Source organism: Chelonia mydas, chromosome 15 (genome assembly GCF_015237465.2).
Source record: "Chelonia mydas isolate rCheMyd1 chromosome 15, rCheMyd1.pri.v2, whole genome shotgun sequence".
In the NCBI taxonomy this organism is placed as follows: Eukaryota; Metazoa; Chordata; order Testudines; family Cheloniidae; genus Chelonia; species Chelonia mydas.
Window position 1 is genome coordinate 3883784 of NC_057856.1, and position 17634 is coordinate 3901417.

A 17634-nucleotide genomic window follows, 5' to 3' on the forward strand; every position below is an offset into this window, starting at 1 on the left:
TGGAGTGACCCATCCTGGCAGGGTGGGATTGAGGGCTGGCCCCAGCGCCCTTGCAGTGCCATCAGGACACTGCAGATACCTCCCAAGGTTAAGGGTGCTTCTCTTTACAGACAGTCCCACGTGTCGGGTGAAACAAACACGGTGCCTGTGACACAGGCCCATGCTTGTGGTGGCCCGAGGGCCTGGCTGATCCTAGAGCCCTGGGGCTAAGATGGAACAATTGCCTCCACTGGGTATGCGCGATCCCCAACTGCTGCGTTTCCCTGTTTCAGCCACAGTAGACAGTAGATTGCGGGGTTCAAGGACACCCAGCAGCCTGGGGAGATCGACCAAGAATACCCCATTAATGTGAAGCAGATGAACATAAGATCATAAGAGCGGCCAGACTGGGTCAGATCAAAGGTCCATCCAGCCCAGTATCCTGTCTTCTGACAGTGGCCAGTGCCAGGTGCCCAGAACAGGGAATCATCAAGTGATCTGTCACCCATTCCCAGCTTCTGGCAAACAGTGGCTAGGGACACCATCCCTGCCAATCCTGGCTAATACCAATGGATGGACCTATCCTCCATGAATTTATCTAGTTCTTTTTTAAACCCTTTTATAGTCTTGGCCTTCACAACATCCTCTGGCAAGGAGTTCCACAGGTTGACTGTGCACTGTGTGAAAAAATACTTTCTTTTGTTTGTTTTAAACCTGCTGTCTATTAGTTTCATTCGGTGACCCCTAGTTCTTATGTTATGAGAAGGAGTAAATAACACTTCCTTATTTACTTTCTCCACACCAGTCATGATTTTATAGACCTATAGCATATCCCCCCTTAGTCGTCTCTTTTCCAAGCTGAAAAGTTCCAGTCTTATTAATCTCTCCTCATAAAGCAGCCATTCCATACCCCTAATGATTTTTGTTGCCCTTTTCTGAACCTTTTCCAATTCCAGTATATCGTGTTTGAGATGGGGCAACCAGATCTGCGCGCAGTATTCAAGATGTGGGCGTACCATAGATATATATATAGAGGCAATATGATATTTTCTGTCTTATTATCTATTCCTTTCTTAATGATTCCCAACATTCTGTTCCCTTTTTAGACTGCCGCTGCACAGGGTTTGGGCGAGCAGCGATGCACATACTAGATAGGGTGACCATATTTCCCAAAGGCTGGGGCTGGCGTTGCTGCTTGCCCGAGCCTTGCCTGCCCCCCCTGCGTGGGGCTGGCATTGCTGCTTGCCCCCCTCCCTCCCTGCACGTTTCCCCGTGTGACAAAGTGGGACTGTTCTTAATGTTTTCTCTGAATATTGTGTGGGTGCCTCAGTTTCCCCTATGCAGTTCTTAAGTGTCTAGGTGGTGGGATAAGGCTTGAGCCCTGCAGATCTCCAGAGTGGATTTAAAGGGCCGGGGCAGTAGCGGGGGCTGGAGCCCCGGGGCCCTTTAAATCCCCGATGGAGCCTGGCTGCCGCTACCCCAGGGCTCAGGCAGCAGGGCTCCGGCAGGGATTTAAAGGGCTCGGGCAGCAGGGCCCAGGCGGGGATTTAAAGGGCTCGGGGTTCCAGCAGCAGCTACCACAGTGGAGCCCCAGGCCCTTTAAAACTCTGCCAGAGCCCAGAGCCCAAGGGTAGCGGTGGCAGCCGGGAGCCCCCAGGGCTCTTCAGTGATTTAAAGGGCCCAGGGCTCCGCTGCGGTAGCGGCAGCTGGAGCCCTGGGCCCTTTAAATCGCCCCCGAGCCCCGGGGCTCCCAGCCACCTCTGCAGGTGGCAGCTCGGGGGTGATTTAAAGGGCCCCAGGCTCCCAGCTGCCACTACTGCAGCTGGAGCCCTGGCCCTTTAAATCAAGATTTAAAGGGCCTGGGGATTTAAGGCCCTGCCGCTTCCGGTTACGGCCACCCCCCTGCTCAGGACTCCGGGGTAGCGGTAAGTCCTCTAACTTACTTTCACCCCTGGCTAAAGGGTTGGAGAACAAAGGAATCAAGTGCCCTCCTGGCCTGGGAAAGGGACAAAGCCCAGAGGAGGTGGGGCTGGAGGGTCAGTCAGTTTGGGGGCTGGCTGGGGACGTGGAGTGAAGTGCAGACGTGGTTGTCTGGCTCACTGCCCCCCAAAATGGACCCGGCTGAGGGGTCCTGTTCTCTGTACCTACAAGCTCTGGTTTAGACCATGTTCCTGTTGTCTAATAAACCCCCTGTTTTACTGGCTGGCTAAGAGTCACGTCTGACTGCGAAGTTGGGGGGCGGGACCCTCTGGCTTCCCCAGGACCCCACCTGGGCGGACTCGCTGTGGGAAGCGCACAGAGGGGCAGAGGATGCTGAATGCTCCGGGGTCAGACCCAGGAAGGTGGAAGCTGTGTGAGCTGTGTGTCCTGCAAACAGTCTGCTCACAGAAAGGAGACTTCCCCAGAGTCCTGCCTGGCTTCGTAGGGAGCAGTTCCAGAGCATCGCCTGGGGACTCTGTGACACTCCGTACCCCACTTTCTGACAAAGGTGGGCATTTGTCCCATTTGCTCTTGTCGACTTGTTGCCGGCACCCAGTGCTGAGAGGCTGAACAACAGCTTGAGTGGTTCGTTACCCGGTGTGCTACACCCAATAATCACAACGGGGTGGAGGAGCAGAAAAGTTTATTTGCAGCTGCAAAAAGGTACAGGGAGAATAAAATCTCAAATCCTGCACACAGAGCAGGAAGTTACACAGGCTTTTATACATCCTTTTCCCCAGCATACTTATCCAATAGCAAGCTGCCCCAAGTATCCATATAGCCAGCCAATCCAGTTCCCAGCTAGTTCCCTGGTTCTCTGTATCATTTGTTAAACTATACATACAGCTGCTTTATTCAGCATTGTTCTTCCATATCTGCCCTGTTTGGCCTTGCTTAGTTTCAGGCAGTCTGACTCTGCAGCATATTGTTGCAGATCCTCAGTATAACTGCTGTGAGTGCCTCCAGGCGGGGGGGCCAAGGACACTTGGGCCTAGTACGCAGAGCTGCTGCGAGTGCCTCCAGGCGGGAGGGGGGGCCAAGGACACCTGGGCCTAGTGCGAGGGGGCTTCATCGGCACTCGTGGTCTTCCATCCCCTCGAGTTACCTAGTGGCCATGCCCCAGTGTCCCCAACAACTCCCCCCTTTGAGAACACTCAACAACCTTGGCTCTGAGTTTTCTCACTTGGGCTACTTATTTCTTTACGATAGGACTTTGCATAAGCACTTTGTGGTAGCCCTGAAGAGAATGACTTATTAACTTCTGCAAAAGGGCCCTAACACATGATACTGCACAGCATAATACCAGTCATACAAGCAATACAGGAAAGAGAACTTTCAATAGCAGGCTAAATAAACCACCAAGCCAAGACGACAAACCCCAGCCTGAAAACAAGGTTTGCAACCAATCGTTCTCTGGGGCAGTATAGGCAACCTGTGCTCCGGCTCGGGCATGGGCCTCAGCCTGTACCACCTTTTCATAGATCTTATAACTGCCATCATTTACATATACACAACATCGGGGCCCGACAAGGGCACAAACCCCTCCTTGGGATGCCAAGAGATAGTCCAAAGCCAGCCTGTTTTGGAGGGAAAACGTCCTGAGCTGCTGTACCTCTTTATTTAATGTTTTTACTGCCGACCCTAACTCACTAACCGAGTCCTCTAACTCTAAGGCCACCTTCTCAAGTACCATCTGCAGCCTTACAGTATAGTGGCCTGTGCATGCCATGGCTGGCCCGGAAACCAGTGGCGCTATTCCCAGTACAGAGCACCCTACAAGCTTCTTGGTTGTGAGGGGATTCTTCATATTGCCCTCCAATGCCTTAGTCAGTCGCCGCAGGGTCTTTTCTCGTGACTCAACAGAGGTGTCTCGGGCATTTCTAATCTTTCCTTTGGGCAGTGTGGCAGTTATTGACAGATGAGGAACTTCATGAGCTATATAACAGCTACCTGTCCAGCTGGCTGGCAGCACCTTGTAAGCCTTTCGGCCACAGACAAAATAGTGACCCTGTAGGGCCCAGTAAGGACTGTTTCTTAAGGGGATTCCTGGGGTATTTAAGGCTGCTTTTCCAAACAGTTCATATGCCCCTAGGGGGGCATCCCATCCTCCTGATTGGGTACAAGTGGGGGCATTTCTAATTGTGCCGTTCAAATTACACTCGCCATAGGGACCACTGCAAACCCACCATTGGCTTGCTACATTGGAGATGTTAACTGGACGGCAAGTTACATTTCCAAACCCCTCTTTTGTGGTAAGATTATTTGTAAGAGTTTCCCTAAAAGGGGAGGAACCATTACACCCACACTGTTGGCCTCCCCTGTTGGTCTTTATCCAATACCCATCAGCCCACTGTGTAATAACACAGGAGCTTTTTCCCACAGGACGCCCATAGTGATCAGATTGGTTTCGGGTAAAACATAACACTCCCTCAGTGAGTACTGCAACTGAATACTCCTGGTCCTGATAGGTGGCCTGCTGTAAAGAGGTCTTATTCCAGAACGGCGAGTCCGTTCTTTCCTGCTCTTTGGTGGTGGCTAATTCTGCTAGGGTCGGGGCAGCATGTCAAGGGGCATTCCCGTTTTGGGGGGACAGTGGAGTCGGAGCACATACCCAGCAATCAGTCTGGTTTGTTAAATTAGCAACATGGTGCGCAAGCGAAACAAAGGAGTTATGCTCCCGATATGCACAGTCTGGAAATACCAATACAGAGAATAACAATGTTATCCAATTAATTATCACCAGAGTCTTCCCAACCCAGGGTCTCCAGTACCTGGGTGGGCCCATTTTAGCGTTAAGGTGCCCGCTATTTGTGTCTTTTAAACAGTAGCTTTAGCCCGAGATCGTCACTAGATGAGGAGTCAGCAGGTTGGACGGTCCACTGTTCTGCTGACGAGGGGGCGGGTGCTGCCTTCAGACGAGAGTGATGGATCCAGTTCTTGTGTCCCTCCATCTTTGCCGCTGTATGGGAGATCAGCAGGACGATATAGGGTCCTTTCCACTTTTCCTGGAGAGGCTCGTCTTTCCAGGTGCGAACAAGCACAGAGTCACCAGGCTGTAAGGAGTGGACGGGAGTGTCCAAGGGGAGAGGCTGGGAATCCTTGGTATACCTGTGAAGAGACAAGAGCACAGCAGACAGGGAACACATATACTGTGACAAAAAACCATTACCCAACTCCCATTCCCCTGACAGAACCGGGGTGCCATTCATAGGCCATGCCCTTCCAAACATAATTTCAAAGGGACTGAGCCCTAATCTACCCTTTGGGAGAACGTGGATATGGAGTAGGACGAGGGGCAAAGCATCAGGCCATCGCAGTGAGGCTTCTTGGCAGACTTTTGAGAGATGCCGTTTAAGGGTCTGATTGGTACTCTCCACTACCCCACTGGCTTGCGGTCTCCAGGGCGTATGGAGTTTCCAGGGGATCTGTAAGGCATGTGAGATGCTTTGAATGATTTTTGACGTGAAGTGTGTCCCGTTGTCAGATTCCATCCACAGGGGGAGTCCAAAGCGAGGAATGATCTCCTTCACAAACTTGAGGGCCACTGTTCTGGCAGTGCAGTTACGGCATGGGAAGGCTTCTGGCCATCCGCTGAACCGATCCACTATAACAAGGAGATATTTGAACACTTGGGTCTGGGGAAACTCAGTAAAGTCTATTTGCCACACTTGTCCGGGGCCCGGAGTGGGTTCTAGGGCAGCTGGTGGCACAGGATGTCCCGGTCGGAGGTTATTCTTTTCGCAGACTAAGCAGTCCGCTTGTACCTGGGCAGCCAGGGGTCGGAGTCCGGAAGCGATAAAGTATTTTCCCATTAGTTGATAAGTGCTTCCCTGCCAGCATGAGTGCTTTGATGTAGTTTCTGCAGCACTGGCCGGATTAGGCCCTTTGGTAAGAGGACCTTCCCTTCGGGGGAATGGAGCCATCCCTCCTTTTCCCGGAGACCGAGTTTGTCAGTTAGCTGTCTCTCCTCCCCAGAGTACTGAGGGGTTGGAAGCTCCCCTACGGATGGGATAAGGGCATGCATATGGGCATTCTCAGTCTGAGGGGATGACAGGGTGGCAGCATGCTTAGCCTCTCTATCTGCCCGGGCGTTACCTCCGGCCACATCTTGATCCTCCCTTTGATGGGCTTTACAGTGTACCACCGCCACTTCCGAGGGAAGTTGTACGGCTTCTAGGAGCCGGAGGATTTGGGGCCCGCACTTGACTGGGGAGCCTTGGGCTGTCAGCATTCCCCTTTGCTTCCATAGGCCAGCATGAGCATGCAGCACCCCAAAAGCATACTTTGAATCAGTAAAAATGTTGACCCGCTTTCCTTTTGACAGTTCAAGTGCACGGGTCAGGGCTATTAGTTCGGCAAGCTGGGCAGAGGTCCCAGCAGGCAAACCTTCAGCTTCCACAGTGTCATGGAGGGTCACAACAGCATAACCCGCCCTCCTTTGCCCATCTATTACAGTACTGCTACCATCAGTGTACCACTCATAATTTGCATTTGGGAGGGGCACATCCTTTAAATCCGGACGGCTGGAGTACTGGGCATCTATGATCTCTAAACAGTCATGTTTCTGTTCCTCTGTTTCTGGCAAGAGAGTGGCTGGGTTAAGGGAGGGGCAAGGCTGTAGGGTGACTTCACAGTTCTCTAACAGCTCAGTCTGATACCGAGCAATCCGAGCCTGGGTGAGCCAAAGCCCTCCCTTTGCATTCAATAAGGCTCGGACCATATGGGGAGTATAGATTTGCATAATCCCTCCCAATGTTAGCTTCTCGGCTTCCTTAAGCACTAGGGCAGTAGCTGCGACCGCCTGTAAACATGTCGGCCAACCCTTTGCAACCTGATCCAATTGCTTAGAAAAATAAGCCACGGGACGTCTCCATGCTCCTAACAGCTGTGTAAGCACTCCTAGGGCCACCCCCCTTCGTTCATGTACATACAACTGAAACGGCTTAGAGGGATCCGGCAGGCCCAGAGCCGGGGCTTCCATCAATTTTCTTTTCAGGATTTTAAATGCCCTGTCAGCCTCTGGGGTCCAATAGAAGGGGTCATGATTTGCTCCTTTTACACAGTTGTACAGGGGTTTAGCCCACAGTCCAAACTCTGGGATCCATATCCTGCAAAAGCCTGCCATACCCAGAAATGCCCTGAGCCGCTTACGGTTACTTGGGGTAGGAACTTGACATATAGCTTCCTTTCTTTCACTTGTGGCACCTTAGAGACTAACCAATTTATTTGAGCATGAGCTTTCGTGAGCTACAGCTCACTTCATCGGATGCATACTGTGGAAGCTGCAGAAGACATTATATACACACAGAGACCATGAAACAAAACCTCCTCCCACCCCACCCTCCTGCTGGTAATAGCTTATCTAAAGTGATCATCAAGTTGGGCCATTTCCAGCACAAATCCAGGTTTTCTCACCCTCCGCCCCCCCCCCCCCCCACAAACTCACTCTCCTGCTGGTAATAGCCCATCCAAAGTGACCACTCTCTTCACAATGTGTATGATAATCAAGGTGAGCCATTTCCTGCACAAATCCAGGTTCTCTCACCCCCTCACCCCCCTCCAAAAACCACACACACAAACTCACTCTCCTGCTGGTAATAGCCTATCCAAAGTGACCACTCTCCTTACAACGTGCATGAAAATCAAGGTGGGACATTTCCAGCACAAATACAGGTTTTCTCACCCACCCCGCTTTTTTTTCCAAAAAACACACACACACAAACTCACTGAGCTTCCCACCCGCATCTTTACTCGGGGTTCCGGGGGTAGGGTGGTCCGTCTCCCCTGATACCCCTATTCCTGCTCCGCCATCGCCATCATAGGGGCACCCCACTTTTCTTTCCTCTTTGGGCACTCATGTTTCCAGTGTCCCTCCTGTCGACACAGGGCACACTGGTTGCAACCCAGTCGTCTCTCCTGCGGGCCCAGACGGTCGCGTCCACGGCCCCTTCCTCCCCGGCCACTTCTCTTAGTGCCGGCCTGTAGCGCTGTTACCATCAATCTCACTTGCTTTCTCTCCTTTTCTGTCTCTCTCAGACTATAAGCTCGGTTTGCAGTCTCTAAGATTTGTGCCATGGTCATGCCCATTAAATCCTTCTTTTTTTGTAACTTTCTCTTAATATAAGGGGCTGCTCTGCTCGTAAAAATTCCCTTAATAATTGACTCAGTTGCCTGATCATCGGGGTCTGCATTAGTGTTCTGTCGAATGGTGTCCCGAATACGCTGTAGAAAGGCCCCTGGGCTTTCTTTTAAATCCTGCATTACTTCATATGGCTTTGCCCAATTATTATGTCGGACAGCCGAGTGACGGAGTCCATGCAAAACCAACTCCTTATAGGAGGTAAGGCGGGTCATATCCCCATGATCATTTGGATCCCACCTGGGGTCTGCTCGGGGGACTTGTGCTTCCGGGTCAGGGACATTAATATGATCCCGGTCGTACCGTCTCTGCACCTCCTCCCTTGCCTTGGACACAACCTGTTGTCTTTCAACCTCAGACAATAGGGTTCGCAGGAGGATGTTACAATCATCCCAGTCCGGCTTGTGACTACTGAGGCACCCCTCAAAGACTGATATAAACCTGCTTGGGTTGGTGGAAAACTCTCCTGCCTGTGCTTTGAAAGCAGCCAAATCCACTGGATTAAAGGGCACATGAGTATAAACCTGCACAGTCGTGGCCGGACGCCTGTCCGATCCGGACCGGGCGACTTTAGTTTCGGTGATTAAGGGGTATAGGCCAACCATTGGGGACTTACAAGGTGTGGGTGTAGGGGCCGAAGGGGACACCGGTCGGAGTCAGATTACAGTGCTGTAAAATATCTGGTCGAGTACATAAAGTCAGAAACAAATGCGCATACATATGTTCATTCCATTTCCTTGTTCTCTGACAGAACAGGAGTAACTGAAGGATCGTGTTGTAATTAATTGACCCTCCTGGTGGCCACCACTCCTGGTCCTCTAGTTGATATTGAGGCCAGTCAACTGTACAGAATCGTTTTAATTGGCTCTTAGTCATCGGATCCGCATCAAATACCTTCCAGTTTGCTAGAATGCACTCTAGGGGCGTACACCGTGCCCTAACCCCTGAGCTCTGTCCCTGTCCCATACCTAGAGGGTAACTCTGGGCGTTCCCAGGTTCCAACAGAGCATACAATCCGGATTTCAAAAGGTTCCTACCTCATCCAAGGGACCGGTTCTTCACCGTCATCCACCACAACTGCTTCTCCACTATATGAGTGCATTGCACCGTTGTGCCCTCCGGGGTCAATCAAATCGCATCTCCTCCGAGGCCCCGGTGAACTCACCGGTGCGCACTGGGTGTTGGTTCTCGCCGCAATCCTCGACCTCCAGGAGGGGTCTGGGCAAGGCTAAATTGCAGCCTCGAGCCCACCCAGGGACACCAAAAGCTGTTGCCGGCACCCAGTGCCAAGAGGCTGAACAACAGCTTGAGTGGTTTGTTACCCGGTGTGCTACACCCAATAATCACAACGGGGTGGAGGAGCAGAAAAGTTTATTTTCAACTGCAAAAAGGTACAGGGAGAATAGAATCTCAAATCCTGCACACAGAGCAGGAAGTTACACAGGCTTTTATACATCCTTTTTCCCAGCATACTTATCCAATCGCAAGCTGCCCCAAGTATCCATATAGCCAGCCAATCCAGTTCCCAGCTAGTTCCCTGGTTCTCTGTATCATTTGTTAAACTATACATAAAGCTGCTTTATTCAGCATTGTTCTTCCATATCTGCCCTGTTTGGCCTTGCTTAGTTTCAGGCAGTCTGACTCTGCAGCATATTGTTGCAGATCCTCAGCATAACTGCGGTGTGTGCCTCCAAGCGGGGGAGGGGGGGGGGGCAAGGACACTTGAGCCTAGTACGCAGAGCTGCTGCGAGTGCCTCCAGGTGGGAGGGGGGGCCAAGGACACCTGGGCCTAGTGCGAGGGGGCTTCATCGACACTCGTGGTCTTCCATCCCCTCGAGTTACCTAGTGGCCATGCCCCAGTGTCACCAACAGACTGATCAAGTTGGCAAGAGCAAATAGGCCAAAGGTCCACTTCTGCCAAAAAAGTCAGGCGGGTCAGGACAGGGCTTAAAAAAGGGACTGTCCTGGCCAAAACGGGACGTATGATCACTCTCCTCCTTATGCACCAGCAACAGGCTGATTTGCTAAATTCCGGTTCCAGGGCCAGTCGGTGACTCCTGCGCAAGCCCTGGGAGGGGAATGCAGGACGAGGAGAGGACAGAGTTTGGCCTGCGGACACTGGATTACTGGTGATGATGCAGGAGGTGGAAAAACAGGGAAGGACTGTCAGAATCCAGCTGGCCTGGAACCATCTGCAACTTGCGAAGTGAAAACATGTGATCTGAAATCACTGAGACGCGGTAACCTGGATCTGCGCGTTCACCCTGCCAGGGCTACGCATGCCGAGCAGCAGACAGGACAGCTGAGCCCAGCACAAGAGCAGTTCTGGGAAGGCAGCCAGAGATTCCAGTTTACAACCAGGAAGCAGGGCATAGGGCAGTCTCCAAAGCATTCCTGGGCAGGCAGCAGCCTGGGAGAAACGAAACTGATCAGAGAGCTGAGGAAGTGAAAGGAGGCGAGGCCTCTATGCAGCAACCAACCCTCTGCATCTGCTGTTCCCCTCCCTGCCCAGGGCCTGTTGCAGTCAGAAGGAGCAAGAGACGGTCCCTCTCTGCCAGGGGCACACACAGGCTAGTCCCGTCCTCGGCAGCCCCTGTTGTTCGCCTCCTCATGGAGCTCAACCAGAGCATGGGGCTCTACCAGGTGCCAGCTGAGGAACTCGATACATTCATCACCAACGACCTGCAGCCCAACCAAGTTTTCAAGATGCAGATCAGCACAGCCATTCACACAATCTTCCTGTTTCTGACCCAAAACTGCTTCAGAAACTCTGGCTCTACCATGCGGGTGCTGAAGGTGGTTAAGGTGAGTGATGGAGATGGGGTGCACAGACCCTGCCTCTCCAGGTATTGGGGGGAGTGGGAAGGGGAGGGGGAACAGTCCAGGAGGTGAATGTACTCAATGGTGATCTGCACACAGCTAGGGTGATGCTGTTGTAAATCAGGGCGCAGGGTCGGGGACCCCTCTGCCTGTGTCTGAGGAAGGGGCGAGCGAGCGGGGAGGTGGGGCTAGTTCCTAGGTGCAGGACCCCAGTGTGGGGAAATGGGGGACAGACAGTCACTGTCAGTATTTGTGCAGGGCTGTGTCTGGGGAGAGCCAGAGGGCAGGCAAAATATCTGCCGAATGGCCCTTCCCTTAGCGAGACCCCCCAACCGATGGCCCCCTGGGACATGGGGCTCGGGGTCTGGCATTTGGGGCTGCAGTGCATCAGGCAGGGGATGATGCCAGAGTCAAGGGTGGAGAATGGCCCTGGCGAAAACTGGAAAACCCGGATTTGCACCAAAATCACTGTTTGGTCACTCTGGCTATGGGGTAAGGCAGTGGCCTCCCAGCCTGGGGGAGGGGAGCAGAGTCACTTTTAGGGTGATTGTTAGTCTCAGCTGGGCTCTTGCCCCCACTCCAGCCCCTCCCCCCCAGCTGTTTCTTTTGATCCCACATACCCCAGCTGGGCCCCTTGCCATCAGTCTGGCCAGCCCCCAACCAGGGTGGGAGGCCCCAGGGCCCAGCAATACATCACATCCAGAGAATCTCTTTGTCAAATTCTTTTTGAAAACTTGCAGAGCTGCGTGCACTGAAGAAGTTGGAAACACGCAGCTCAGGCCACGTGAGCAATGCAGCATGCGACCCGCTAGTGTAAGGGCAGTTAACAACACTAGTGACCCGTTATAAAGCTGGGGGCAGGGTGGGTGTATTTAGATCACCCCTGAGCCCCCTCCCAGCTGGGCACACTGCTGCGCCTGCCACCCCTCTGCGGTGCTTGCACATGGTCTCCTCAATGCTTTTAACAAGTGAGGTCGGATTAACCTTCGGCCGAGCCCCAGTGAGGGTTGGCCCCTTCCAGAGACATGTAGGGGTCCAAACAAAAATAACTCATTTTTGCCAGCCCTCTTCCAGGCTAAAATGGTTCTTCTCCCACTGGGGACCCCTCCCCGGAATCCCTGGCCTGGGCCCTTAAATAACGACTGGTACCAACACTGGGCCTCCAGCCCCACCAATGCTAGATCACCCAGGCCTCGTCCTTTATCAGATTTTCCCTCCCAGACCACTTTAACTCCCATTGGGGAGCAGTTACTCATGTGAGTGGCCGGCTGAAGTCAAATGAAGAATTGACTAAGGGCCTGAATCTATGGGAGGAACGCGGCTGAGGTCCACGGTGTAAAACCCCTGTGACTGAGACCAGAATCAGCCCTAACTCTTGAGGAAGCTCCTTTTCCCTGCTCCGCCGATGCTCAGTCCCAAGGCTAGGACTCAGTTTGCCACAGCCACCGGCCAAAACCACATCAGCTCGGCCCTGATCCCACTCGTGAGTGAGCGGTGGGATGTCCCACAGGGGATGTCTCCAGGGTGGCCCTGGAAGCAGCTCCTCCAGGTGGGTGGGCCACAGCTGAGCTCTCTGCGGAAGGACTCAGTGGGACCTCTCTCTCTCTGTCTCTTGCTTTCTCCTCCAGGCCGGCTCGTCAGGGAAGGGCACGGCCCTGAAAGACGTCTCCGATGTGGACCTCGTTGTGTTTGTCAGCAAGATTACAGATTTCCGGTCCCTGAAAGCAGAACGGAAAAAAATCATTACTGAAATCCAGACAAGGCTGGAGGAATGCAGAGGGTCCCTGGGAAAACACCTAGTGCTGAGCATTAAGAAAACAAAGTGGGAGAACCCCCGTGTGCTCACTTTTACCCTAACATCTAATACCATGGGGGAGCATATTGATTTTGATGTGCTGCCGGCTTTCGACGCCCTAGGTAAGATGCACTCTTTTGGACTCCCAGGGCAGGGGCCGTGTTTCTCAATGACTGTCTAGTCTCTCTCGATTCCCACGGCGCATTGCCAGAGCTCTTGCTTCTTTCGAGATAGCGATGGCTCCATGTTCTCTGGGGTGTGCTGGGTTGTAAGCAGGTGATACCAGGAGATTTTAAGGGGAATCTCATGGCCAAACTTCCCCACTATGGTTTGCAAATGTATCTCACGTGTCTAGCTTTGCAGGTGTAAATTCACGTGGATGTTTAAGTGCACGGATGTGCCTCACCCACTGGTCAGTGTGGTTACGGCTTCCCCTCTGTATCCGCTCCGCAGAGCAGAGGAGTCGGTTGCTGTACGTTTTAGCTTTAGCTCACTTCGTACCATGCTTGTAGGTCTGCAGGACCCCAGTTCAATCCCAGGTCAAGAAGGTGGCCATCACACATGCATACCCTACGCACACCTGACCTCCTCCTTGTGCACTAGCCCTCATCAAAAGAAAGCACCATCCAGGGAGTGTGTTTCCTGTACCTCCCCTAAACTGCTTCTCTTCCTCTCGCTTGTCCTGCCCACCTGTGATTCAGAATAGAGGCACCAGCTAATAGCGAGGGGGGGGGGGGGGCGGGGGGATTGTTAGTCACTGTTTAAATTTAACCATTCAGGAGCAAGCAAGCAGCATTTGGCCTCAGGGAAGAGCCTTACCTGAATGACTCCCAGGACTTTCAGAGAGAGTGGAGACACATGCAGCAGGCAACTCAAAGCTTCAAGCACTCCCTCAGCTCAGTGGGAACTAGGGGCCAAGTGTGAGGGGCAATGCATGGCCGGGGGAGGACCAGGATTACAATCTGGACCCAGCTAATGACTAGCACTCCCAGCCCAACTCTCCTCGGTCCCGCTGCCACATCCGGCTGCTTTCTGGTGACAGTGCCCTCCAGTCCACCTGCCCATCTCGCCCCCCACCCCACGAGAGCCACTCATCACCTCAGGACTGCTCTGATCTCCCAACAGGCCTGAGGGGCCTCCAGAAACAATCATCACAAGCTGCATGAATTCTCTGGGCCCGCCGCAGCTGTGCCAGCCAAGGGTGATGTGCTGGGCCACGCCCCAGCCAGGCTGAGCAGGCAGGCCAAGGACGCACCTGGCAGGGGCCCACAGTGAGGATCTGCCTCTGCCAGGATGGAGTCTGGCCCCTTTACTTTCCCTTTCTTTTCAAAAATCTTGAAAAAAACAATCTGAGGTGGGAGTGAGCAGAATGAAGTGTATCCTTCTGCCACGCAAAGTAGTTCCTATGGGAAGGGGAAGAGAAACTCGCAGGGAAAGGTCAGGAGCCAATGAGCACTGGGTCTGTGATTGCAACCCCAGGCCCCACTCGGAGTAGTGGGCACAGGGAGCGGGGTGGGGAGTGGCCATGCCACCCACAGCACTTGGGTACGTACAGTGTTTAGCTACCCATGGCCTACACGCCTGTGTTCGTTCTCTGCCAGGCCAGCTGTACAGAGGCTATAAACCCGACCCCGCGGTGTACCTCAGGCTGACAGAGAGCAATCCCGAAGGGAGCGAGTTCTCCCCCTGCTTCACCGAGCTGCAGAGGAATTTCGTCATGGCTCTCCCCACCAAACTGAAGAGTCTGATCCGCCTGGTGAAACACTGGTACAAACAGGTACAGCAGCCGCACTGGCTCCCCACAGCCCCCCTGCAGCTCTCGGGGGACAGAGTCATGCTGGGAATATGCAGCTGGAGGCCCAGCAGACACCAAAGTACCCCGGAGAGAGCCCTGCTGTCAGGAGCTCCCCCTGCTCCAGCTCTGTCTCTCCCCCTGTCTCCCAGACCTTCCCACCTTTTCTGAGTGGATTTCGGGGCATGAATTAGGCGTGAATGAGGGTTTGTTGCCTGTCGGTCTCACCTCTGTTCCTTTTGTCCACCCCAGTATGTCCTTCCCCACAAAAAGAAGCTGGGGTGGAAAGAGTCCCTGCCCCCCCAGTACGCGCTGGAGCTCCTGTGTGTCTATGCCTGGGAGAGAGGGGGCAGGGGTCCAGCCTTCAACATGGCCGAGGGCTTCCGGACGGTGCTGGAGCTGATCCGGCAGCATGCCCAGCTCTGTGTCTATTGGACCATCAACTACGGCTTTGAGAATGAAACCCTGGAATGGTACCTGAAGTCTCAGCTCTATAAATCCAGGTGCCTGCAAACACCACCGCACCCTTGTGTGTGCATCCCGGCTCCCTGTCCCCGTGGCAATGGGGACCTGCCTGTGATCCCCCATGCACAGCTGGGGGCAGGGAGCTCCCTTTGTGTGTGAAACTCACTGCTGATGACCCAGACACAGCACCCTGGGGGCAAGGAGAACGAGAGAAGCCCCAGCGTCAAGTGGGGCAGGGCTTTAATGCTCTGAATGGCCAAGATACCCTAGGCAGTGGCAATAATTATTAACACACAATGTGTGGGAGACGCTGGGGAAGTGGAACTGGTGAAGGAGGGAATAGGAAGGACTCAGTCTTCATTCTGCCCAGGTGGGTGGGGTCCGAGAGACACCCGGGGTCTGAGAGAACGGAGAGAGCCAGGCCTTAGAGCTCAGGGCTAGGCAAGGGCTGACAGCGAGCAGAGAGCAGCTAAAGCAAATGAAGAAGGTCTGTGACGTCTGGCCAGGTGGCGGCAGCCATTAACTAGCCGCACTGTGTCCTAGGAAGACCAGACGGGAGCTTAGCAGGACAGAGCCGGAGGGGTCAGGCAGCAGGGTTATGTCCAGCTGGACTGCAGCACCCCTGTCTCTGCCCGGCTGGAATCTGCACCGTGACTCTTTGTGTCTCCCTGAATTTCAGGCCCATCATCCTGGACCCGGCAGATCCAACGGGGATCGTGGGGCACGGGAGCCGCTGGGACCTGGTTGCAGAGGAGGCTGAGCGCTGCTGTGCCCAGAAATGCTGCTGGAAGCGCAATGGATCTGCAGTTCAGCCCTGGAATGTGCCGGTGAGGGCGGGATTTCCTGCAGTGGCTCATATTGTGTCTAAGGGTAAAACAGCCCAGCCCATTGGGCATCCCCTCCCGTGCACTGGAGGGGGTAGGGTAGCCCAGCGCCTTGCTCCGGCTCCCTACCGCAGCACGGCTGGCCCGGCCAGGAGGAATGCCCCCTCCCTGCAAGAGAGAGACAGCAATTGCATTTGATGCCTCTGTGGCCAGCAGTCGCTGACCTGCCCGTCTGTCCGACTCTGGGGCTGTCGGTGTGTCTGCTGCTCTGTTATGGGGACTTTGCTCTGCCCTACTGAGTCACACAAAGCAGTGTGCATAGAACTGCGCTGGGCTCCTTCCCTTGACTCCTCCCAGACAAGCCCCGTTGGCTGGGGGAGGCCAGGGGCCCCTCACTTCAGACTCTCCTGGGTCTTCCCAGCAATTCAACTGCACCATGCACTATGGTCGCCGGGGTTCACTTGTGCCCCCATCTCCCTCCTTTCCCAGCTCACACAGTAGTGAGTGCTTGATGTGACCTAGACTGGTAGGGCTGGGGGCTCGGGCTTGGGTGGAGCAGCCTTGTGGTGTGGTCAGGAGGGGACATCTGAAATGTCAAGATTAATTCTTCCTTGAGAAAACAATCGTGCAAATCCTTAATTGTGCCCGTATTACAAGGGTCCATGGTGGCAGCCACAGGGACCTGGCTGCTCCCGGAGCTCCCAGCTAAGGGCAATTTGTCTGGAAAGCAGTAACCCGCCAACTCTGTGTTTCCCTATTTCAGTTGCAGCAGACGTGGAGAGCAGCTGAAGGAGATGATTTTGATCTGCAGTCTCGGACTACGGACAAAGAATACCCCATCACTGAGAACCAGATGTTTGCAAATGGTAGCCATGCTGCAGAGGAGGAATCCTACTGCACGCTCCTCTGACAGCTGCCTCTCAGCCCCCAACCCTGTCAGGAGCCCTCCCTGGGGCAGGGCAGGCATTACTGGAGGGGTCTCTCCCTGCTCTGCAACTTCCTCCTTTCAGAAAATGGCCCCTGGGGGCCGGTTGAGGACTAGCTCTGACGGGACGGGACCAATCGGCTTGTGCTCTGTGCTCCCCCAGCTCCCTTCCCCCTCCCTGCTCTCTCTCCTTTCTTGTATTTTTATTGTTCTCTTAATCAGAAATAAAGGTCACTTGATGGGAAAGCAGGGACGTGCTCTTTTTATGTGGAAAAGCCGGGTGATGATGGTGTATGATCTGGCAAGAGCTCAGCTTGTCTTCCCGATGTCAGGCACCTCTGGGAACGAAGCTGAGCATCTTTTTACCTGTAATTCAGCACATTTACCCGGAACCCCCAAGAGTATTGAACATGGGAAGCCACAATGCCCTTCTTAATGGTCATTTGCCCAGTGCTTAATTTGTGCCGGGGCTTGTCAGGGCTGACCCCCAGCACCTCTGGGCTGGGCAGTTCAGAGCCTTGGGCAACTCTGGGCCTGGTCGTTCAGAGCCCCGGCAACTCTGGGCCTGGCCGTTCAGAGCCCTAGCACCACTGGGCCTGGCCGTTCAGAGCCTTGGGCACCTCTGGGCCTGGCCGTTCAGAGCCTTGGGCACCTCTGGGCTGGGCAGTTCAGAGCCTTGGGCACCTCTGGGCCGGGCAGTTCAGAGCCTTGGGCACCTCTGGGCCGGGCAGTTCAGAGCCCCGGCACCTCTGGGCCGGGCAGTTCAGAGCCCCGGCACCTCTGGGCCGGGCAGTTCAGAGTCCCGGCACCTCCGGGCCGGGCAGTTCAGAGCCCCGGCACCTCTGGGCTGGGCAGTTCAGGGTAACGGCACCTTTGGGCTTGGCAGTTCAGAGCCTTGGGCACCTCTGGGCCTGG

General features: G+C 54.1%; 1 protein-coding gene across 1 annotated transcript in view; it reads left to right on the forward strand.

Moving 5' to 3' along the window:
- Window positions 1-16965, forward strand: part of LOC102937233 — a 35459-nt gene extending 18494 nt beyond the window's left edge. Inside the window, exons 7-12 of the mRNA XM_037879000.2 lie at window positions 10343-10903; window positions 12547-12835; window positions 14315-14490; window positions 14758-15008; window positions 15650-15797; window positions 16558-16965. Of these exons, the coding sequence (XP_037734928.1) occupies window positions 10343-10903; window positions 12547-12835; window positions 14315-14490; window positions 14758-15008; window positions 15650-15797; window positions 16558-16704 (1572 nt within the window). The 3' untranslated portion in view covers window positions 16705-16965. The remainder of the gene's footprint in view (window positions 1-10342; window positions 10904-12546; window positions 12836-14314; window positions 14491-14757; window positions 15009-15649; window positions 15798-16557) is intronic.
- The last annotated feature ends 669 nt before the right edge of the window (window positions 16966-17634 follow it).